General features: G+C 36.9%; 1 protein-coding gene across 4 annotated transcripts in view; it reads right to left on the bottom strand.

Moving 5' to 3' along the window:
- AP3B1 (adaptor related protein complex 3 subunit beta 1) overlaps positions 1-25,417 on the bottom strand; it is a 163,666-nt gene that overhangs the window by 82,617 nt on the left and 55,632 nt on the right. For all 4 annotated transcript variants that reach the window (XM_075020946.1, XM_075020947.1, XM_075020944.1 and 1 more), the window contains exons 8-14: positions 21,327-21,488; positions 19,125-19,222; positions 15,775-15,829; positions 15,624-15,695; positions 13,071-13,133; positions 12,048-12,180; positions 4,602-4,711 (exon numbers count right to left, since the gene is read on the bottom strand). In XM_075020946.1, the coding sequence (XP_074877047.1) occupies positions 4,602-4,711; positions 12,048-12,180; positions 13,071-13,133; positions 15,624-15,695; positions 15,775-15,829; positions 19,125-19,222; positions 21,327-21,488 (693 nt within the window). The remainder of the gene's footprint in view (positions 1-4,601; positions 4,712-12,047; positions 12,181-13,070; positions 13,134-15,623; positions 15,696-15,774; positions 15,830-19,124; positions 19,223-21,326; positions 21,489-25,417) is intronic.

Below are 25,417 nucleotides of genomic sequence, written 5' to 3'. Positions count from 1 at the left end.
CTAAATTGGAGACTACTGCAGCTTGTTTATATGAGGAAATACACAAATGTAGAACACCATTGAGACATTCTTACTCAGAGCTAATTCCTGCTAGGTTGATTTACATTCCTTCATTTCTAAAATGAATTAAGACAAATCAAAAGAGGCATACTTTGGACATAAACAAAAGTGTCTCATGTTAATCCAGTTTTATCAATGCAGTCTAACCAATCCACTTTAAAACATAATTCAGATAAAATCTGCAAGTATTTGCACTTAGACGAATTCTGGACCATAGCTGTTTTGAAGGAAGGATTTTCTAAGAGTAGACTATATGACTATATGACACATATTTGATAAGAGAATATTCTAAAAGCTTTTTCAAAAGCCCCTCAACGACATCTTTCAAAATGTCATCCTTTACAAGGTGGAAAGGCACTCTCATGAATAAAAAAAAGGACTAGATGACAGAAAAGACAAAGCCCCCATTACAATGGGAGGCAATCATCAGATGTCCCATAGAGACTTATAGGGGAGAACGTGCTGTTCAACATATCTGTGAGTAATCTAGAAGAGGGCTACCTAGTGAGGAGACAGTCTGCTGACACAAAATTATTCAACGTAATCTAAACCAAAACAAAACCTGAAGAGTTGAAGATGACTTATTAGTGATACTTAAAAATTGGGCAGAAGTGATGAAGCCAGCCTTGCAACATTAATAACAGGACTTCCAAAAAAAATACTCTACACATACTGATAGACCTCAAACTATTTCTAGGGAAAAATATCTTGGAATCATGAATATTTTCAGAGAATTGTAGAATTGTTAACTCAATGTCCTGCAGAAGATAAAAGGCAGACAACCGCAGGAAATTGACATAAAAAATACAAAGCAGGTAAAATCACTATATCATTACATATAATTTCTCCTTCATGCTCTGACTACTGCACACATTTCTGGTCACCCCAATTCAAAAACCACACAATTATCAGAAAAGACAAAGAGGGAAAGGCTTATCAGAGATCTGGAATATGAGGAGAGATTAGAATTTTTAGATTAGTAAGTGTGATGATGTGCATAGCAAACTCAAGCTTCCAGTCAGCGGCTAAGAAGGTACACTGGAGGTACCTCACAATGAACTTGCTCTTATCTTTAAATCCCACTCTCTAAAGCACCAGGTTTTGGTGCTACTGAAGATGAGACTACTCCATTAAGAGGACTTTGGGACTCAACCAGTATCATCCTTCTTTAAATGGCCCTTTCCCACATGCATATTTTTTAAACTCCTGTCACTCCAAAAACTATACACACAAAACTAATTAAGCCTACCTCAGAGTGAACAGCTAGCACAAACTAGGACTGCTTAGATCTCTGGCTGACAACTTACCAAATCATTAAATTGTAAAGCATGATGACATTATTAACACATTAACAGACAAATGGAAGCATTTTTATGGTTTTAAAAACCAGAAGTTTAAAGAGATCCAACTATTCTCTTGTTTAGTATCTTCAGAACACCACCAGACAGGCATTTCTCAGTTACAATTTTTGAAGTGTGTGAAGTAAAGGAGCTGGAATACAGTTGGATCGAGCTGTACTATATACAGGTGCAGGTACTCAACAAATATCAGACACAAAATAGATCTCATAGATCTTTGCCTGCACACACCTAAGATAAAAGTTTAAGGCACAAATGGTAACATATAAAAGCTAAGGAAGAAAAATAAGCACTCATTTCAGATACATAAGAAAACAATCAATTAATGGGCAAACTGAAATGGACAGCCCTAAGCTTTACTGTAAATTAGAGTCAGTGGTCTACAAGAGCTCAGTAGTTTTTATTTGAACTTCCTAGTATTTCTTATAGTTGGTCAGATAGATTTAGCTTACTATCCATCCTATCACTTTCTAAATGGCTTCTGTAGATGAAGAAGATGAAGACAAGAACAGGTAAATTTCAGATTGGATGACCTGAAAGAAATATTGCTACGAAAGATTTTTAGGCACCTCATCATTGACAATCACAATCTCAGGCTAACCCAAGTGAAATTTAAAACAACATGAATGAAAGAAATTCAGGCACCAACCCCAAAATGTATTCCATCCAGTTTACACTGATTTTGTTTATTTTAGTGGCTAAGCGTTCACCATTTACCTAAACTAAATCATGACAGAACAATCAAAAGTGCTTTTCTATTTAATTGTATTTAGTTCCATTGATGCTTTTGTTTGTGTTTTATATAGTAGTAAATTAATTTCAGCTCTAAGAAGCACCAAAGAATTTCTTTGCCCAGTTTCCCACCCTCCAGCTACTTTCAAGCTCATTCAAGACCGTACGATTTGGCTGCTTCTCCTATGTCAAAATGCGAAAGTCCTTTAAAGAGAGTGGTATGCTCTTCTATAGAATAAAAGGATTGGTCCCTTAAGTTTCAATCCCAATTTAAAAATGAGCCCAGAAATACTTTCCCCAACAGAAGTAGTCAGGGAAAAAAAAAAAATCTGTGTAAAATATGTGTGTACAAAAGCGTGTGTGCATGTATGTATATTGTATGTCAATGTAATAAGGGTCAGGAATCCTTGCTTTGTGTTTCTGTCTTACTGAAGACAAAAGCCAAGGCAACTGTGTTATGTCAACTCACACTCTTGCCATCATAAGATCAATGTTTAAAATACACGTGCAGATCTCAGGAATTCCAGTAATGCTGTTAAATGTTGACATTTCAAACTCAGGTCCTCAGTAATTATATAACCCAAATACCTCCTACCTAAACATGTAAAAATAGGCTTATCCTTTTCAGAAGTGTCCGAAAGGCTTGGGGACTTGGACTAGATGACCTTTAAAGGTCCCTTCCAACCCAAACCATCTGGTGATTCTGTGAAGGAATATATCCATTTTCAAACATCACAGGTGCATGTTATTTCAGGATAATGATATGGAATTCAAATTATAAATATGAATGTCTTCCAAATTTATTATTTATCCAAAGCCCTAAGTATCTTGAGGAAGACAAATTTCTGGAAGTTATTTAAAAATTATAGGGAAAAATGCAAAACAAGATGTACAACAATCATCCTAGAGAGCCTACAGCATCACTATCACTGCTTCCTTCTTGAATAAGAAGCATGATTCAGATTCAGATTTTGATTTTTAGTTTATTCCTATGACTCCTCTGTTCCACAGACTGTTCTACTACTACTTACCACTTTCTGGTATGCTGTACAATCTCATTATTGGAGAACATGAGTATGTCAAAGTAGTTCAAGTACTGCATGGGGTTTTTTTCCCCTTTACTCAACTTAAAGATTTTCTTTTCCAAAAAAATGCCCTGTATTTAAAACTTGAAATATTTACTCAGAAGTATTAATTATATAAAATAGCCACAAAACTCTTTTAAGTGCTAAACAGAGTATTTTCTCTTGTACAATTTGTGAAAATAAGAACAAACTCATTTGGTGAAGTGCCACAAGATGTGTATAAGATCATACACAATTCATGAGATTGTAATGATCAATCAAAATATTGCACAATTTTTCTGAAAACACAGGTAATTATTATAAAATAGGTAATACTTATTTGATATGTAATTAGCAGCAGTATCTTATAGCTTCTTTTGATTCTGGCTACGAGCAGTCCAGTAGAATGATATTTTCTTTACATCAGTTACGAAGTTTAATCATCAGCTCTTAGTGGCCAAAGATTTATTTGTTTATCCTGTTCAGTAAGCATGAACTGAGAAGATCACATCTCCTTTTTCTTTTAATATTCCAAAGTTTGCCAAATTCAACTATGGAAAATAGAAGATTCACTGATGTAGAAACTATTTACTGCTCCATCATCAATAAATGGCTAATTGTATGAAACTAAACAGTCCTGTTTATAGCATGTACAGAAAAATAATTACTTACAGATCAAAATCTGTCACCTTTGGGGTATGATGCACATGATCTTCAGCCCTACACTACAGTTTAGGATAGACCACTAAATGTTCTACCAATAACTGGGACTGTGAGGAGAATTTGGGAAGGAAATATTGACATACCAAAATGTCAATTTAATCTAAGGACAGATAATAGGTAATAATGCAAATTTGACTGTTAAATGCCACAGAATCTTAAATACGCAGAAGATAAAAATGCAACTTCAAGAAACATTGCAACACTCTCACAGCAGTGTGTCTGGTACCAGGGAAAGGTCAGGTGATTTGGGGGGGTAGGGAAAAAGATTTAGAATAAAATTTTTTAAACTCCACCCCAGATCAGTAAGACAACAGGCTGAAAATCCTCAAGTTAAGTGCTGCTTTGCCCTTATTTTCATTTCAACTTACCCACTCTGTAATCTAAACCTGCTATTCATCTTGGCTTAATGGTACTAGCAAAACTCAACATTTCCAGGGTTCTCTTTCAAAATAGCTTCCTAGACCCAAGGCACAAATTGATGCCATCTGATTGCTTTTATTTCCTCTTCCTTAAGATTATGAAAAATGATATTTTATGTCAAAAATAAAAAGTTATGGTTTATTTCTCTAATACATCTATTTCCATTTATGGCCCAAATTCAGAGGAGATAGTGTGATTTTTATCAGTCAACAAGTAAAATACGACAGTGTGCACAAATACTCACTGTAATGTTATCCAAGAGCTTGGCCATATGCTTAATAATTTCACCATGGTGTGCTGGCTGGGTTTGCAGCAGTTTCTTAATGACAACAACACTTTCAGCAACTACAATTTCTGTTTAAGACAAAACAAATTATTAATTTTAAAAGCATTTATGCAAAAGATAAAGCCATAAATAATTGATTGTAAAAGATGCTATCAGCTTTCAAAATACGTTTTGCAGAACTGAATTCTATTTACTTGGTAACAAAGATGTAGACCACTCTACTAATACAACTTCAGCTTCCAGAATCAAGTTATAAGCAGCAAAAAGAAGACAGAGAAATGTTCCAAAAATATCAACCTAATAAATATTTTTTTTGAAATTGCCTTTTAGTAAAGCTGCACTTCGTATTTTTCCTTTTCAAATTGAGGAACAAAACTAAAAAACATGTGTTTTTCATTGAAATTATGTATATTCATAAGTAATTTGCTGTCTGCATTAAAAACGTAAACACTTGCTTCATTTTCAAAGAAATGTACAATGTTAAAAGTAACAGCTCATTCATAAACAAGAGGAATATCTAAACATCTCCTCTGCACTTTTTCACTTTCTAAACAGTCTCTCTCAGGTCTGTAATCTAATCTCTAGTACATTCAAATGAAGCTTCTAAATAGCAAACTGTTGTAAGATTTATGCCAAAGTCATGCATTGGAGTGCTTAACTACTGTAACAAGTAACATTCATAGCCTGATCAACTTGTATGAAATGTACAATTTTTGAAGCTGTAAAAAAACCCACTGGTGCAGAGGTAAGCTTCTATGCAAGAGTAAACTCATGCTATAAGGAAAGATGAAGGAAAGTCAAACATGGCTAAAGCTGAAACCAAAACAAAGACTACTGTAGAAGTTCAACATAATTCTAGTTTTCATTTATACTACTAAAGGGGAATAATTATTTCTCCTAAACTATCAATGTTTAAAACAAAGAAAAAACCTAACTACCATTTATTAAACATCACAGAGGTATTCCTACATTTCAAGAGTTAATCTGACACATGGACCATTCATTCAGCAATCAAGCAAGCTGAAGTTTCAAAAGAACAGTATGGGGAAAAGATCTCTAAATTTTTTACAATTTCTTTTTTTTAAGAAAGCAAACTTCTTGTGGAGAAAGGCTTTTCAAAAGCTCTGAGTATGCATCATTATGCCATAAGCCTATGAAATGCTTAAATTTCACCTTGCAGCTTTTTGTGTCATCCTTTATTTGACATGACATCTCAGTCATTTTTCTAGATCTTACAGCAAGGTTAACATGTCTGCTTCACGTATCTCAAGGTCTTGCACAATCCTACAGATCAATTTAATTTAGGTTTTGTTTTCCAGATACTAAAGTCAGAAGATAATTCTCAAAATTTTAAAATTACAATCTGGAATATTTAAAGTAGGGGACATTGTAATGACAACCTTCACCATTGAGTGTTTTGTGGTACTACTTAACAAGGAGAATGGTTAAGCAACTGAACCCAAAAAACTGAGTGGACATGAAGTCATTATTAAAAACACTTGTTGACAATGTAGAACTGATAATGATAAAATGAACTGCAGTAGATGAAGTGTCACCATAGGAACTACTTTAATGCAATCTGTGGGAGAAAATTTAAATGACTGAACCAGAATTGTAAGCAAGTAAACTACTATGGTTCCTTTTACATGAATCTAGATACCAAAAAAGAAACTACAAACAAAAGCAAAATGAATTTGTATTAGAATAAGGACTGACATAGTCCAGAAAAAAGAGTGGCTCTTTGATGCTTGTTTTGTGCATGTGAAGAATCCCAAAAATGAGCATGAAATAAAAGACACACCTTTAGGATCAAAGACACCCCCCCCCCCGCCCCCCCCCCAAAAAAAAGGAGATAAAATTGTCATTCTGAATGAGCAGTAACAAAACTTAAAAATGTAACTCTGCTAGCATTATCAAAGAAAAAGTGCATACAAGGCAATGATAAATGAACACAAGAATTTCAAAACGGAGTGTAAATTATATCTAAAGGGTCATTGCGCTGGTTTGGGCTTGGATAGAGTTAATTTCTTCATAGCTCATATGGGGCTATGTTTTGGATTTGCACAGAAAAGAGTGTTGATAATGCGGAGATCTTTTAGTTACTGCTGAGCAGTTCTTACACAGAGTCAAGGCCTTTTCAGCTTCTCACCCCACCCCACCGGTGAGCAGGCTGGGGGAGCACAAGAAGTTGGGAGGGGACACAGCCGGCACAGCTGACCCCAACTGGCCAAAGGGATATTCCAGACCATACGATATCAGGCTCAGCATATACAGCTGGGGGAAGAGGAAGGAAGGGGGGATGTTTGGAGTGATGGCATTTGTCTTCCCAAGTAAGTGTTAGGTGTGATGGAGCCCTGCTTTCCCGGAGATAGCTGAACACCTGCCTGCCGAGGAGAAGTAGTGAATGAATGCCTTGTTTTGCTTTGCTTGCATACATGGCTTTTGCTCTACGTATTAAACTGTCTTTATCTCAGCCCATGAGTTTTTCTCACTTTTACGCTTCTGATTCTCTCCCGCATCCCACTGTGAGGGACATGAGTGAGCAGGTGTGTGGTGCTTAGTTGCTGGCTGGGGTTAAACCACTACAGTCATAAAAAGTAAATCAAATTCTTAAAACAAATGCTAAACATCACAGAAAATCTGATCAGGAATGCCTTTACCAATAAAGGAGACTACAACAGGTATCAGCAACTTCAATTTTCACAAGTCATAGTAAAAATCTTAGTATAACGTTCACTGCTAGTTTTCTTCAAACAATTTTGAACCAATATGGAAATGAATTCTCTGAGTAGGATAATCTCTGAAGACTCCATAGCATGACAACTTCTCAAAAACCTAATATATATTCAGTCACACAATGTTACATTTTGCCAAATAATGATGTATATAAAAAATTAACAGCATAGTGGACAGTAACTTGTGGCGACTGAATTACAGACTTTTTCACAATTGAGAATTTGGCCACACTGTAATAGCAACTCAGAAAAAGACCTTAGCAAGGAGTCTATTATCAAAGAACATTCAGAAGTTGCGTTCTGAAATACTACATTTGACACCACTGGTGTTGAGTCAAATTTTCCTCCACTTACATTAACCAATACTTGCAGAAACTAAAACACACAACTGAAGACTAACTTATTCACAGTCTATAATTTGTATAATCACTATTTCTAAAAGCAGCAAAACTGCATCAACTGTTTTTGGAAGGAATATACCAATTAGGTCTCATAGCAAGGCTATACAAGTGATTAAGTGCACCCTCAGCAAGTCTGCAGATGACACCAAGCTGACTGGTGCAGTTGACATGCCTGAGGGATGGGATGCCATTCAGAGGGACCTGGACAAGCTCAAGAAGTGGGCCCATGTGAATTTCAGGAGGTTCAACAAGGCCAAGTGCAAGGTCCTGCACATGGGTCAGGGCAACCCCTGGTATCAATACAGGCTGGGAGATGAAGGGATTCTGAGCAGACTTGCAGAGAAGGACTTGGTGATACTGGGGGATGAAAAGCTGGACATGACCCAGCAATGTGCACTCGCAGCCCCGAAAGCCAATCATATCTTGGGTTGCTGAAGAAGCGTGGCCTGCAGGTCGATGGATGTGATTCTGCACCTCTACTCTGCTCTGGTGAGACCCCACCTGAAGTACTGTGCCCAGCTCTGGGATCCTCAGCACAGGAAAGACATGGACCTGTTGGAGTGGGTCCAGAGGAGGGCCACAAAAGTGGTCAGAGGGATGAACATCTCTCCTGTGAGGAAAGGCTGAGAGAGTTGGGGTTATTTAGCCTGGAGAAGAGCAGGCTGCAGGCAGACCTTATTGCAGCCTTTCAATACTTAAAGGGGGCTTTTAAGAAAAATGGGGACAGACTTTTTACTAGGGCCTCTAGTGATAGGACAAGGGGTAATGGTTCTAAACCAAAAGAGGGTAGATTCAAGATATAAGGATAGAAGAAAGATTCAAGATATAAGATATAAGGAAGAAATATTTTATGATGTAGGTGCTGAAACACTGGAACAGTTTGCCCAGAAAGGTGGTAGACGCCCCATCCCTGGAAACATTCAAGGTCAGGTTGGACAGGGCTCTGATTAACCTGATCTAGTTGAAGATGTCCTTACTCATTGCAGGTGATTAGACTAGATGACCTTTAAAGGTCCCTTCCAACCCAAACCATTCTATGATTATTTGGGTTAGAAGGTTGTGCAAATGGTTAGAATTAAAGTTAAAAGTCAATTATTAGAGCTAAGTATCCAGACAAACATTAAGTTTCTGCTTTTCAGAACTGCCTGAAGTCTAAGCTTTTACTTGGTTAATTTTTCCACCCTTATGAATAACAGAACTCTGAAACCACATTAATACATACAAACCAAATGGTACAAGGAGTTGGTTTTCTCTTACGTCATTCTAACAGTAATTCCAATAGATAGGTAGTAGTTACCTGACGTATTAACAGTTCCAGTGATTTTACGACTTGCCTGTTCAAATTTGTATAGATTGGTAGGAAAACATTGTTTTAGCTATACATCCTACAACTGTGTTTACATTCTCTATTATCCATAACCTGCAACTTGCAACAGAAAATTAAAGTCACCCATCTGAGAAAAACCTGCAGGATCTCTAGTATATGCAGTATAGACAGACAAAAAAGACTCCCTATAATCCTATCTGTCTCTTACATCTAAAATGACTTTTATGTCACAGTGGGGCCAGTGGTCAGTTGAAATTATCAAGGCAATTGCTTAAAGGAAATGCATCAGTCAAATGCCAAATGTCACGCTGAAGAGCCAAAATAACTTTTCTTTTCGTACTTCCTTCAGCAGCTGAGGAAGGAAAATAATTCTCAGGTCTCAACATGACTTCCAGAAACAAGGCTCTGGGGAAGTTGAGAACTGCTCTTCAAATTTTCTTTGCCTATTTATGAGTGCTTTGTTTAAAGTCAGATTTCCCCTACTCAGGGAAGCTGGGGGCTATGGTAAAAAAAAACCATTTGAATCACAGAAGCACATACAGAAACTAGAAAGTTCAATGATGAGACACTCAAAGAGCTCTGTGAAGACTTATCCCAGCTGGACCTGACTGACTCCTGAAGATTGTTTCCTATAACGACACTCTGCCTCTCAGCACCCATGTTCCAGAATGACTAATGGCACAGCTCCTGTGCCAGATACAGCCAAGATATCTTGGCTGTTGGGTTGTATCTACAGTAAAAGCCTTTCTAGAACAAGAGCATAGAATTAGAAGGCGGTTTTGCCACAAGCTCATTCTTCAGGATTCTATTTTGATTTGGTAGAATTAATTTGCTCACCTCTCTTCCACACTCAAGTGAATTCCCCATAATAAGAAAACAGTGTAGAGAAAGCAGAGCCAACTCTGTTTTCAGGGACCTTGGAACCTGCTGGACTTACCAACTTGGGCTTCACGCTATGCAAAGGCAGCACAACTGCTTCCAGGCTTTGAAAAACCATGGAAGAAGTAACACAGCAAACAGATTGCTTGCACACTTTAAGGGTGAAAGTCGGAGGAAAGCAAGATTAACCAAGACTCTTAAATCTATTCTCCTACACATGCTAGATCTCTTTTTTTCTCCCTTACCATGCCCAAAACTCTTCTTATGTTCAGTAAGCTGTGACTATCGGTAATTTCCTGCCACCTGAGGAAAGGTACCATGTAAATTACGCCATTTTATTCATTCCTTGAAAGAAGGAATAAAGACACTGCAGCTATGGTAAAGCAATTTGCCAGCTGCCAGGTTTAAAAGATCCTCAATATATCCTTTGCAGTTTTTCAGAAGAGTAAGCACAAGAAGATAATTTTATTTGCTAGACAACTACTTAGAAACAGTCAAGAAAAATAATCTTGTTGAGACAGACCTTTGTATACATGCATGTGCACATGTGTATGTGTATGTATTAATGAAACTACTTTGAAGAAAATATTTAATTGAGAAGCTATGATAAAAGAAAAAAAGCCTTTTCCTCTTATCTTGATTCCTTCTTAGCAAAAAGAAAATCAAAGCAAGAAAACAGAACAAACTTTGTTAAGTAACAAACGTCAGTATTCTGAAGTGATAGTTTTATTATTTTATTTAAGACAGAAAAAAAAGGGAATTTGTACATGCTGAAAGGAGCCTACTGACCTAGAGGAAGATTGCTAGTAAAATTAAGTAGAACCAAGAACAAGCTTTGAAGCATGTATTTTTAATATGGTCATTGCTGAATGTAATACAAATAGGGGCATTGTGCAGATACGGCCTTGTAACACAATATGGGAAGATATTTTAAACACAGTTGATAACCAGAAAAGCATAAAGGGACATAAGACCTGGAGCACTAGGAAACTAAAGTTACATATATTAAAACTAAGAAGCTATACACTGAAGCGTCTCAGGAACTTCTGATACAAGGTGAACTGAGAGAGAAGGAGGATTTGTAGTTCATAAAGCAAATAAGAGAAAGCTCTGAGTGTATCAGTGGGTCACAGGATGACTGTGTGCTGCCAAAGTGATGTCCCTAATAACAGCCTTCTTAGGATTACCATGAAAAATATGTCCAGCAGATATGGAGAGGAATTAATGCTGCTTTTCAAAGCTTACAGTAGATCTCACTTGTGTTCTCTGAACAATTCTAATTACTCCAGGCCATCCCCAAACCATGCTTTTCCTCCTTCCTGACATTATTATTTTTACCTACATCTTTCCTAACTCTATTTCCAATATTTAACCACATCCATGTAGACTGTACATTATATAATAATCTTCCAATTCTCTTATTGACTTCTGTGCAATATTAATTGGTAACTGGTAAGAACATACCATATTATCAAGTACTGATTTACAGTGCTGCTATATCCTGTTTGACTTTATCTGCTCCTTGTTGTGTTCCTTAGTGACCTGCAACTCCGTTTCACTATATAAAAATAACAGAAGGCTACATTACAAAATCAAGCCAAATTTGGGGATGTCTACCTAAAACTATTTAATATGTTTTTGCAGTTAGGCATTGATGCACTAAAAAAACCCCATTCCAAGCTTTCAGCACCCTCTACAGGCTAACTGTTTTGATGCAACGAAACATGTAACGTAAAACTACTGGCTTCTATGATAATCACAACAGCACAGTTTAATAATTACGGTATTTTGAGAAAAAACAGGTAAACATGTAATTGCAGGCCACAAGGAATTAATTTCACTAACAAAAGAGAAAGTAAGTACCCAGTGATTATGAGAGCCTTTTGAAGTGCTTCAAACAAGAAGCAGCACCAGAATCACAGAATCACCAGTCACATCAGCTGAATTCTTATAAAAGTAAACTCCCACGTACTTTTTAATGTGATCTGCTCAGTGTGGTTCTCATTAAGAAAAGTTTTCATGCAATCAGCTACTCAGAAAACAAACAGAACATTTAGCTTACCATCCCTGTTTGACAGCAAACACACAAGGCCGTTAAGGCATGTGTCAGTCACTTCGGTGATATTAGTCGCACATCTGCCTATAGCCTGAATCGTAGCTGCAGCAAACTGTTTATCTTGGCTTCTCACATAAGTCTAAGGAAACAGGATTTTCATTAGTCAATACATAAGTCTTGTCAACCAAAGACTTACCATATTATACTCATAAGACAGACATATTGTATAAATTCAATCTAGAAAGCTACACTGCACATTAGAAGTTACACTTTTTCACCTCATTGTCACTTTTAGAAGACATTTTCTTGTTGACTTTGGTCACCCATGGCCATGCAAACCTCTGATTTCAAGAAAGCTTGGGGCAGGGGGCAATTATCCAAAACCAGTAATTAGTTTGTGTGCAAGGTTGGAGGAGTTGATGAGCTCTCTCAGAGAGGTTTCAGTTCATTTAACCAGGAGCATCTGTGAAACTATGAATAACCTACCTGCCTGAGAAACAGTACCTTTCAGAGAAATCCAGCCAGAGAACTGAAGCAATGAAAATAGATGTCATAAACGAGGAGGAAAGAAAGAAAGGACAGACACTGTTTCACAATATAGGCAGAACATCTTGCTCTTACATATACAGATATTGGACATAATACTATTCCATCAACATATTTACAGAAATGAGGTTTGCAAAAAAATGCTAATGGCCAAATATTGCTAAAATTAAGACCTATCTAGTGACTTACAGTGTCAGTCAAGTCTCTTTTAAAGAATTTGGAATGATTGAGTTTGTCTCATCACTTTTTTTTGGTAGCTAGAAGGAGAGTGAGAAACAAAACATTGAAACTCCTTTCCACATATAAAAGGCTCCATTATCCATTATGATATAAGACAGTTTCATTTCCATTCCAAGAATGTTTTATCCTGGAAGAGACCTTAACTTGAAAAATTTAAGACTAAGAATCTAGATGAAATATCCAATAATGGCAATTGGCCAACAGAGAGTGTTTCATATAGAAAGAATACACTTTTTCACAAACCTGAAATTCTCGAAGCAGAGTTGATATGTTGGCTTCATTTGCTAAATTCGTCAAGATTTCAAGCTACAAGAAAAAACCCAGATATTTTATCAAAAGCTAGAATAAAATATTAAAAACAGTACCACACATACACTATACTTTTATTGTATATAAATAAAACATAATACTACTAAAAATACCACTTAGAATTCAATAGAGTATACCAGATTTCAGTATAAAATGGTAGCAGCACTGCACTCAGGAGGAATATTCTCCTTGCAAGTACACGCAAGGTTTTCAAAGCAGGACTCGAGGGTTTAGTGATGCATTTTCTACGAGTTCTAGCTTTAGTGTTGTATTGCATATAAAATGGGCTTGAAATACTTCTGGCAGCATGGTTTCCAATGTTACACAACAGGCCTTAGCATATAGGAACCACGTGACACTGTAAGAAGAAATAATGGAAATCACAACTGCAGCTGGGGAGAAATAAAGTGTCCATTATATTCAGATGAACTGCAATACAAGACTTAAACTCAGGAAAGAAACAGTTGGATCTATAAGACTTCTCAGATCTTAGTCAACTTCAACAACATCAGACCCTGAAAGGCCTCCTCTTTGCTCCTGGTGAACATGAGGATGATACACAACACTTGCATGTATTGTTAAGATGCTATGCTTCCAGGCTGTTTTAACTTTGAAGAAGAAATAATTCCAATTCAATCTGAATGAGGTAAACTGAAGAAAAAGACAACTCTGTCTCTGTAAAGGGAAATCATGCCTCAGAAATCTGTTGGTATTTTTTGAGTTGGATGCATACAGGCAAGGACATTTAATTGATACAGTCCATCTGTACTTCAGAAGCAATTTGATGAGACCTGTCACCGAAGGCCCTTAAAGATACATATCTAGCATAGTGTACAAAGCAAGTGGATAAATGAAAGAGGGGAATAGGCAGGAAAACAAAGAGACTATTTTACGGTACAGGAAGGCTACCAATGGAATCCCACGAGTATCTTTGTTGGTCTTTTGCTTTTCAACTAATATATGAACTATGGAAGTAATGAGAAGACAGGTGACAGTTTTCAGAGAAATGAAGACAAAGGCTAAGAAAAGCTGCATAAAAACTTCAAATATTAGGTGACTGGTTGATAAAATGGCAAAAAAACCTCAACACATAAATGTAAACTAATGTTCATAATTGGGGAAAAACTTTAACTTTACAGAAAATTATAGGCTCTCAGCTGATTACTACTAATTATAACTGAGAATTTAATGGTTAAAATAGGTAACTCCATGAAAATATAAGCTCAATGCTAAGCAGTGATCAAAAAAGCAAATTATGTTGGGAAAGAAACAGAGAACAAAACAGAAGTCTAAACAGTGCAGCAGATGAATTCCAGGGTGCTCCTACATCTTAAATACTGCCATAGGTCTTGTCTTCCTATCTTAAAGCGACAGGATGGAACTACAGAGGTAGGGAGTGGAGAAAAGCACAAGATTTTCTTACGCATGTGACAGTATAGGTTGTCCTAAATTCTTCAGCCACCAAGAAAGAACTGAGGCAATGAAAGGAAAAAAAACAATTTCTACTCTTCCACTTCTTCATAATTGTATTATTCATTAATATGGGAATTTAAATATATCAACTTTCAATTATTTCAGGAGTAACTTCTCCTGGATAACTCTAAGTCTTACTAGTATTCCGAACAGTTTTCATAATTATTAAATATGGAGAAGATCTTTCTGCCTCCAACTGTCTCAAATTTACTTAGATTTAATGTCAGACTAATAAAAATATGATGGGTTGGGCATAGCCATCTTGTACTGCACCATTCCGCACATGTAATGAGGGTGCAACAGGGATATAAAATGAAAATAAGGAAAAAAATAATGTTTCTTTAATAAACCTGTACCTTTCACTCCTAAACACAAGTGCCTATGACAATCTAAAGCAAAACAAGAGAAAAGGCACATAATAGTAGACAATTTTTTAGCTATTGTTTTGTCAAGGATTTCACGTCCATTAACAACTAAGAATAGAGAAAAGAAGAAGACAGCCTAAAACATGTATTGAGATGTGGCCTTGAGGAAAGACTAAAAGTACTTCTCATGTCAAATGCTGACTTCAAAGGGAATTTGGGACTCTAACACTGTCCCATTTTGTTCTGGGAAACAGATTTAAACTCTTTTTAAGCTAACAGTATCAAAGACTGTCTGATTTCATTTCTCTTCATTTGAGAAGATTCTTCCTCCCATGAAAACAAACTCTAAACGTTTGAATAGCTGGTTAAATAAAAATAGCAATGCTCTGTATCACTGAAAGGTACCAAAAGCTGTAGTGGAAAACAGCCCATCTGCCATCTACAACATGGTAACAAGAGAACTTTCAGATAGCCTGACAAGCCTGGAGCACACTTGTGCGCTTAACTAAAAGCCACAACTCCACACTTCTTAGTGAAAAAAAGGAACAGCACACAATGATGTGCGTCATATCAATGCAAGAAAATTTTACCTTCCTGTTGCAAACAGATTTATCCAGCAGTATATAGACAAATTAGCCTTTAAACTCACCTTCAATGTTTTGATCATTGTTGGATCAGTTGACCTAACATAGAAACTCTTCAGATAAGGTTCAAACATGCCCTGAAAAGCAGAAAATATTTAAGTAGCTTGCCTATGTTTCATACAAAATGCAATTTAGGAAATTTTAAACAGGGTATACCTTTCTCTGAATTGACATAGTGGCAATATTTTGCAGAACAATATACTGCACCTCCCTAGAATTTGAAAAGAAAAACAAGAGTTATTCTGCATAATTACAGATACATAGAATAATGCAATGTGACAAAGAAGGTCCAATTCTGTTTGAATACAAGGTTAGTTATACATTTGACTTGGCACAAACATAGAGGGAAAAAGCTTATTGCCAGCTGCTACAAGTTCATCATCTGCTTCACAGGAAGATGCATGATGAAAACAGGCTCTCATTTTTAAAAACTTCAGTATGCAAAAAAATCACTGACACCAGTGCGATGGTGCAATACTTCTTGTAGGCCTTGAGTCTTTGTTTAAACTGAAAATTTATAGAATTATAGAATCATTTAGGTTGGAAAAGACCTTTAAGATCAATGAGTCCAACTGTCAACAATGCCCACTAAACCATGTCCTGAGGTGCCTTGTCTATGTGCTTTTTTAATACCTCCAGGGATGGTGACTCAACCACTTCCCTGGGCAGCCTGTTCCAATGCCTGACAACCCTTTCAGTAAAGAAAGTTTTCCTAATATCCAATCTAAGCCTCCCCTGCCAAAACTTGAGGCCATTTGCTCTTGTCCTATCACTAGTTACTTGATAGAAGAGACCAGCACCCACCTCACTACAACCTCCTTTCAGGCAGTTGTAGAGAGCGATAAGGTCTCCCCTCAGCCTCCTCTTCTCCAGGCTAAACAACCCCAGTTCCCTCAGCTGCTCCTCGTAAGACTTGTGCTCCAGGCCCCTCACCAACTTGGTTGCCCTTCTCTGGACACACTCCAGCACCTCCATGTCTTTGCTGTAGTGAGGGGCCCAAAACTGAACACAGGACTCCAGGTGCGGCCTCACCAGTGCCCAGTACAGGGGGACGATCACCTCCCTGCTCCTGCTGGCCACACTATTTCTGATACAGGCCAGGATGCCTTCTTGGCCACCTGGGCACACTGGTGGGTCATATTTGTTTAAAACATTGCCATTCTGGCATCTTCGGAAATAGCTCACAAAAACCTTACATTTTGTCCACCATCTTGAAACTTAAGTATTTCAGGATGACACAGCTGAGAACAAAAACACATCGGCTTTACCTGTAGCGTGGAAATGACTGCATTAGTTACAAGAACAGCTAACCCTTGCACAACTAGCAAGAATCGCTATGACTTTTTTGGTCTTAAAAAAATTTCCTAATAATTCTCAAAAGGGCCGGGGTCTCCTGTGACTTAAGAGTATACACTGGCAGGTATATGCATCTATCAAAAAGCATTACTTGAAGATAACAGACTTTGTCAAGATACAGACAATAGAATTATGTAATATTCCAGACACAAAAACATTAAACATGTTTGGAGGATATTCTCATCATTAATGTATTTAAAAGCCTCAGCAGAAGTGAGCAAAAAGAAATCTGCATAGTAGTCTAAAGCTTTTAAACTACAGAGGTTCTGCCACCAATTGCTTAAAAACTAAGTAATAATTTACACGCAATTTTTCTGAACCATGAGTGCTCAAATTCTTTCATGATGCAAATCACATCCTAATAGAGAAATCATCACATCCATTATCTCCTCTTATTCAAAACTGTCTAATAGCCCTGTGGTAATTACAGCTGTTGCTTACAAAGAAAAGTAATAACAGAGAAGCACTTAATATCTTTTAAACCTATTTTTATGTAATTCTTACATAGGTACATGGAAATACTCAGCTGCACATGATGAACCAAGACTGGAAATTGCTATGAAATGCTCTTCCAGGCACTCTCACCCTAACTAGATTATAGTGTATTTGACATTAATTTAAAGGCCATAGGCACATAACTTCAAGGGCAAACAGCAAAAGCTTATTTCAGAGTGGCTCTAATAGCAAAAGTGTTTCACACAGACTGGTAACAGAGAACAGACAAGCCATTCAACATCAGAAAATCAGAAGATGCACCATTTTAGGCACTAGCTGAGGTACAGGAAAGATGTGACTTCTCTTTCGATGACATTTGAGTATAAATAAGCAATTAAAAAAATGCAAAAAAAATCCTTTCAACATGTGAGTGTAAGTTTAGTTCTATACATTACCTGTACATATGCCAAACTGCTTTAGCCATTTTACTTATCTTTGTATAAAGAGAATGGGAAGCATACTGTACTATAAAACCAAACATAAAAATAAAAGTGATTAATTTTTATCTGAAATAAAAGCATAAATACTCTACCAAGCCCAATTTTACTTCTTTACTAACTTGTAAATGTTAGAGAAGTTAGCCATATGTAAGCTGCAGAAGCCTACAGAGAAAGAGCTCTATGGTGACTGGGCTTACAAAAGTTAAAGCCCATTTAAGACGAGTAACCTTGTCAGACACAACAAAAAAAATTTATTTTTTTTTTAGTTTGTTTTTTTTTTTTTTTTTTAGTTTTTTGTCTGTTTGATGTGACGAACATTAAAAAAAAAAAATCATTTTCACAGCAAAGTTCTAGCCAAAAATACCATGTTTGGTTAGAAAGTTATTCTGAAAACATCTTAATATTGCAACTCCTATCACCCTTTCAAGGCTTTTCATACAGATTTTTTTGTGAATCTGTACCACCAAAACAGATTGCCTGAAGTTCAGAATCTAAAAACTGAGAGGAAAAAAAACACTTTTATGCAGCAAATATTGGCATAGTATGCCAAAACTATCAAACACAAAGTAAAAAAAGAGTATAATCTTTTGAAACATGTGGCCAGTGAGGCCCTTCATAGAAAAGTAGACAAGGTCACGCTGAAGATAATAAAGTCAAAAGTACATGTCCTGAATGAAATATAAACCTGTTCTTTAAAAACAGTCCAAGGATTAAGGAAACGTAGGGGATTCAGCAGCATCAAGTGGTATTTTAACAAATACATTTCTTAGTTTCTCTGTCAACAAGAAGTCTTCAATATGAAGTGCAGGAAAAGAAAATACACATCTGAAGACTTCTTTAGTGCCTAGCAAGACTTCAATATAATTAAATTTCCAATAACTTCCAATAATTAAAAAAACTGAGAAACTAAACAAACTAGTTAGTACTGCCTCTGTTTGTATGCTAACTAGGCAGCCATGATTCTTCTCAGAATGAAAGTCATAATTAAGAACAAAAGACTTAGGATACTGAATGATCGCTGGATGTGATACTGAAAATGATGGAATTACTTTTAATGACCCCCATTTGTTGAGTAAAAACTAGTATTACAGGACAATTTTAAAATGAAACTGTAATAGTGCAACAGTTATATTCTTGTAACTATGGCTAAACAAGTCTGTACAAAAAACTCTCAAAAAAGTAGACAGAACAATGCAAAGGATGGACTTGACCTACCTATTACTATGGAGTAAACGCACCAATGACTTAGAAACAATGCCAGCTTCAGATTTTGGTGCCAAATGCCAGTAAAGCTGTGCAACTGCCATTACCACCTAAAAAAAGAACATTCAGAACAGCATGTTAATTTCAAATCATCACACATATCTATCACATTTGCTTCAGACCTGCAGAACTACCAACTTGCTCTTCTTCAGAAAGCAAAGTGCATACCCACGTTCTTCAAAATCAATAAAGCAGATTGGGGGGAAAAACGTCAGAGGAAAGATATTTTTACTTCTAAAATCAAAGCCAATTAAGTACCTCTCATTCCTCCCAATATTTACTGTATACTATAATATATAGAAAGACAGCAGAAGAGGGACAAAGAGAGAAAAAATGTAGGTAATTCAAACTGTAAACATACTGATATCATCCTTAATAAGTCAGTATTGCTAACATCAGCTGTACAAATCAATGAGGAAATACTGTTCAAAATTTCTGCAAATTTTGTGCTTTTATTTTTATTAAATACAGGTTCAATATTCCCTATTATTTAGTTTCCACTTAAAATCTTTAATTCCATTATTCTATTATGCAATTTATAAAATGACTGCTACCTTTACTGGAAAATTCTAAAGTCTCAAATCCAACAGAAAGTAAAAACTACAGGGCTGTATACCAACATCCTGGCTAGCAAAAAAATTATAACTCATACTTTTTTTTTTCTTCCAAGTTTTCTCATAAGTAAAAGACAAATTATGAACTTTATGCTAATGAGTAGGCCATGTCACAACCTTCCCTTCCATACTGTCATGGTCAACTTTCTGTTCAAAACAAAACAAATCATAGAAAGGAGACTCCAAGTAAAGCCATCACTATGAGACTTAACTTGGTATCTTAAATCTTAGCACCAATGAAACTAAAATTATTATTAAACAATAAAAAGTGATCAGAAACATCTGAAAAGAGGATACAACTGGAAGATTTTTAGCAACATACTACAAGGATTTTTCATTACTGACAAAAATCCAAGGTCAAAGAGAAAGCAATTAATTTAATTGCTGGTAAATTCTGTGAAAGATACAAAAACTGGTGCAACAGCAATTCAAAGAAGCATGATTTCACTTCACAAACATCTCAGTTAACTTTAATATCAGAAAGTTAAAGATCATAAATGTGATAATACCATATTTAACAGATATAAAGAAAATTATTTATGGAATGTGGAAGATAAGCAACTGAACCTGTTCTCAGTGCAGTGTGATGGCAAACATTTTTAACATACTTTTTCTTTGATAAGATGGGGAAATACTGTATAGACATTGAACATTGATTTTAACAGAAGGCTGTGCTCTAACAGAATTATTATTGTAAAAATTATTAGACATTAGTAAGTATCTAGAAATACATTCCAGGGGAAAAACAAAAACCTGATCTGTTTAGCTTATCAAGAACAGGTTGTGAGGTCACTTAATCATGGTGCAGTAATTTTTTTTGCAATGATATGAATATTCATTATCACTGGAAGTCTTCTCCCGAAGACATCCACTCTTGATTAACAGGACAAACTGAGGTTAGAAATAAAGTTCTGTGATCTGAGCAATGTTGCTATGATTCACCATCAGCATGGCTTTTTCTGGTTCTAAAAATTTACCTGCATCTTAAAATCTCATGGAAACATTGCAGAGCATACTAAACTCATGATGTTGTATCTATCCTGGAACCCTGCCAAGGCACCAATACTAAGAATCTGACAAGAAATTTAGGCATACAATTGTCTACTTTTACAATGTGAGACTCAAAAGGAAAGTGCAACTTAATGAATGGCTAACAACTATGATTTTCTTTGTGAATCTGTACCACCAAAACCGACAGTTTATGCCATCCTAGTTGCTGAGAACTTAAATATTAAAAGCTAGCTATGGTATAGTTGTCATGTGATATAGTTACCACATGTTGGATTCAAATATTCTCATATTTTCTCTAATATTTTGTTTGTCCTTAATATTTGGAGCATATATCACATACAGTTCAGGTGTTTTACTTAGAAGCTAAGTCAATTTCAAAAAAGAATGAACCACCATACTTCTCTAAGTTACTAGAGAGTATTATCATGACTTTTGAGAGGTGTAGATTTTACTTTTCAATCTTTTAAATTTTCTAGAAGCACAGATATTTAGTAGTTTAACATTTTAATAAAAAAGGAATTTGTCATACAGCAGCATTTCGGCTTTGAAGCAAGGGCTTTGTATTCCGTAAGAGCAGCCTGTGATCTGGGTCCATAGTATAGGTGTTTTTCACTTTCTGATCCTTTTCTTTTTGTTCTTCATCAGATTCATAGAAATTATTTTCACTATATTCTTCCACGACCTCATCATCCTACCAAAAGACAAAATGACAAAACCATACACAGAACATTTAAACTGACTGGGTTTATTCGTTAAGGAAGTAATATACAACACCACATTTTCATGCAAGATTTATACACTTTTTTAAAAATAGCTATTGGCTGTTCTACCCAGGTTTGCTCAACCCAGTAAATGTACCGACACGAAAAACAGCTTAATAATATATGCAAAGTTTCCTTAAAAATAAGATGAAGTGCTAAATGAAATAATTAATACTCTATAAACTAGATTAGGTATGAATGTTGGTCTTTTTTGGACTTAAAGCTTATGATCCAAATCTGACATTTCTGAAACCAGTAATTTAAAATTCTCTCTTTTTTGAAAACAATGCAAATCATATGCATTATTCCCTCTCCAGCAATATATGTTATCTGTGAAAATAGCACATCTTGCAAGAAGGGACAGGCTTATTTTCTTAAGAAATTAGATGGGAAAAAGGTTATGTATCATGAGCCTGGCCTTCCCTAATGGAGTACAAGTCCTTGAGCTGTTTAAATAGTTATAAATTATCAGCATAATGTTACTTTAAAAAAAACCACAACACACTGAAAGAATTCATTAAAGTTTGAGATGTTAGTAAATTGGGCCTCTCTTTTAATCCAGAAGGCTAAATAAAAGAATATAAAAGAATATATCTGATCATGTAAACATGATAAATTAAAACAAATCGTAAGACTTTTGATGTGTATCAAAAAGAGAAGAACAGATTTAAAGTGTTTCATTATGCTTATATTTAATTAGCATTAAAAAGTCCACAAACTTAAAGAAAATAAGATGGAAACCATCAGGATTAAATCAAAACAGAATGTCAGATCCCAGGAGCTGGGGTCTGGAAAGCATGTCCTATGAGGAGCAGCTAAGGACTCTGGGTTTGTCTAGTTTGGAGAAAAGGAGGCTGAAGAGTGACCTCATTGCTCTCTACCGCTTCCTGAGCAGGGGAAGTGGAGAGGGAGGTGCTCATCTCTTCTTGCTGGTATCCAGTGATAGGACACATGGGATGATTCAAAGCTGTGTCAGGGGAAGATCAGACTTGGTCTTAGGAAGCATTTCTTTACAGAGAGAAAAAGAGTCAAACACCGGAACAGGCTTCCTGGAGAGGTGGTAGTGCCCCATGCCTGCCTGTGTTTAAGAGGCATTTGGACAATGCTCTTCATAATACGCTTTAACTTTTGGTCAGCCCTGAAGTGGCCAGGCAGTTGGACTAGATGATCATTGTAGGTCCCTTCCAACTGAAAACTCTATTCTATTCATAATATTGACAGTACTCAACATTACAAAACTTATTTAAAAAAATAAGCTACTGACTTCTGCAACTTGCTATATCCAAGTGTGTGTCCTTGCTCTCCTAAATTCTTCCATCTTGCTTTGTCACTAGAACAGCCAACTAAGACAAAGAGCCTTACTGTAGCTAGCTGGAGCTATTTACATTACAGCGGGCTGGCTGGTACCAAACACCAACTGTACCAATAGGCTCTGCTTGTTCCCCGGATCCTCCTTCCAGCCCTTCTTGTAGATGGGCATCACATTTACTAACCTCCAGTCACCTGAAACCTCCCCAGTTAGCCAAGACTGCTTATGAATGATGGCAAGTGGCTTGGTGAGCACTTCCGCCAATTCCCTCAGTATCCTTGGGTGGATCTCACCCAGCCCCATAGATTTGTGTGTGTCTAAGTGGTGTAGCAGGTTGCTAACCATTTCCCCTTGGACTACAGGGGCTTCAATCTGCTCCCTGTCCTTGTCTTCAAGCTCAGGGTCTGGACACCTCAAGAACAATTGGTCTTACTATTAAAGACTGAGGCAAAGGTGGCATTAAGTACCTCAGCCTTTTCTTCATCCTTTGTCACTATGTTTTACCCCAGATCCAATAAAGGGTGGAGATTCTCCTTAGCCCTCCTTTTGTTTTTAATGTATTTATAGAAACATTTTTTATTGTCTTTTACTGCAGTAGCCAAATTAAGTTCTAGTTGGGCTTTGGCCCTTCTGATTTTCTCCCTGCATAACCTCACAACATCCTTGTAGTCCTCCTGAGTTGCCTGCCCCTTCTTCCAAAGGTCATAAACTCTCTTCTTTTTTCCCCGAGTTTCAGCCAAAGGTCTCTGTTCAGGCAGGCTGGTCTTCTTCCCTGCTGTATTGTCTTTTAGCACATGGTGAGGGCCTGCTCCTGTGCCTTTAAGATTTCCTTCTTGAAGAATGTGCAGCCTTCCTGGACTCCTTTGCCCTTCAGGACTGCCTCCCAAGTGACTCAAGTCAACCAAGCTCCTAAACAGAACAAAGTCTGCCCGCTGGAAGTCCAGGGTAGCAGCTCTGCGAAACCCCCTCCTTACTTCAAGAATCAAAACCTCTATCATTTCATAATTGCTGTGCCCAACATGGCCTCCAACTGTCACATCACCCACAAGTCCTCCTCTGTTCGCAAACAACAGGTCCAGTGGGGTGCCTTCCCTAGTTGGCTCCCTCACCAACTGTGTCAGGTAGTTATCCTCCACTCATGCCAGGAACCTCCCAGACTGTCTCCTCTCCACTGTATGGTACTTCCAGCGAACATCTGGTAAGTTGAAGTCCCCCATGAGAACAAGGGCTAGTGATCATGAGACTTCTTCCAGCTGCTTATAGAACATTTCATCTGCCTCTTCAATATTTCATCTGTCTCTTCAGACTTTGTCATAAGTCTGCATTTACCTGAGTAACCAGGTCTGTTTTGGCATGCACCAAGTTACTTCTGTAATTTCTGCTACCACAGACAAGCCTTATTTCTTGATAGCAGAGTACCAGTATTCTCTTAAGTAGTTTGGGATCTAGGCAGAAAACCTGAAACTGAACCCTTTAAGCTGACAGAGGCACAATAAATTACTGTCAACAATTCAGACCACCAAGATGAAACCTCATGTTAGAGATCTAGCTGAATTGTTACTCTGTTCCCAGATAAACTTTGCAGTGCAGGTATTGAAGCTTGTACAAAAGGAGGAGACTGGGGACAACTATTAATTTTTCTCTGAACTGGCACAGAGCTAGCTTCAAGGTGGCAAGTGCAACTGAAGCATCTTGGTATCATAACAAAGGGAGGAAGCCTTGTGCAGAGATCTAAGCAAGATTCTTCACACTCAGCTAGTGGTGCCCAGGATAAGAATAGCAACTAGAACAGCATGCCCCTTATACTAGGTCTAAATCTTAGACTCCAACCAGGAAAAAAGTATGAATGGGGTGTAATGGAGAAAGCAGCACTGCTAACAGTCTAATATTTTTACTGTCAGCACAGGACTGAAAATAAGACTCTTGCCTTTGGGAGATTAAAGTCCTCCTCTTAACTACTAATGTTGAATCAACAACTGCCAGCTTCCACAGATATTTTCCTGCACACTTATTCTCCAATCCTCAGTATCTGTATTGAACCTACACTAACCTGTGGGAGATGCTTCTTCACACATCCTTGAAGAAATGCCAGATATCGGTGGCACTCAAATTTTACTTTCCCAGATTTCTAATTAGAGCTCAAACTGATGACAACTAGTACATATTAGCAGCTCCATCAGGAAAAAAAGCCAATACTCTGATCCATTTTGACAGGGGAGAGACAGCATGAGAGTTCAGGGAGTAGATTCAACCGTTCCCATGCTTTCTCTTGTCCTTTCAATCACTTCAGATGCAGTTTCACAGTTGATTTAAGACTAATCATGCCATTAAAAGGTTGTTCTTATTTTGTTTGGTTTTTAAAAGCATGTTTTATTTTCACCTGGATCAGTAAAATGATCTGGCTCACTTTATGGTCATAGGATCACTAGAACTACTGAATTTTCAAAAGCAGTAGGTGGTAAATGGAGGACGACAGAACAGAGGCATTCCCTTTCAGTGGCAGTCTTTAGTTAAACAGCATTAAGTACACTTAAGAGTTTGTAGTAGCAC

Source organism: Buteo buteo, chromosome Z (assembly GCF_964188355.1).
Source record: "Buteo buteo chromosome Z, bButBut1.hap1.1, whole genome shotgun sequence".
Taxonomy (NCBI): domain Eukaryota; kingdom Metazoa; phylum Chordata; class Aves; order Accipitriformes; family Accipitridae; genus Buteo; species Buteo buteo.
This window is presented reverse-complemented; position numbering and strand designations above follow the sequence as displayed.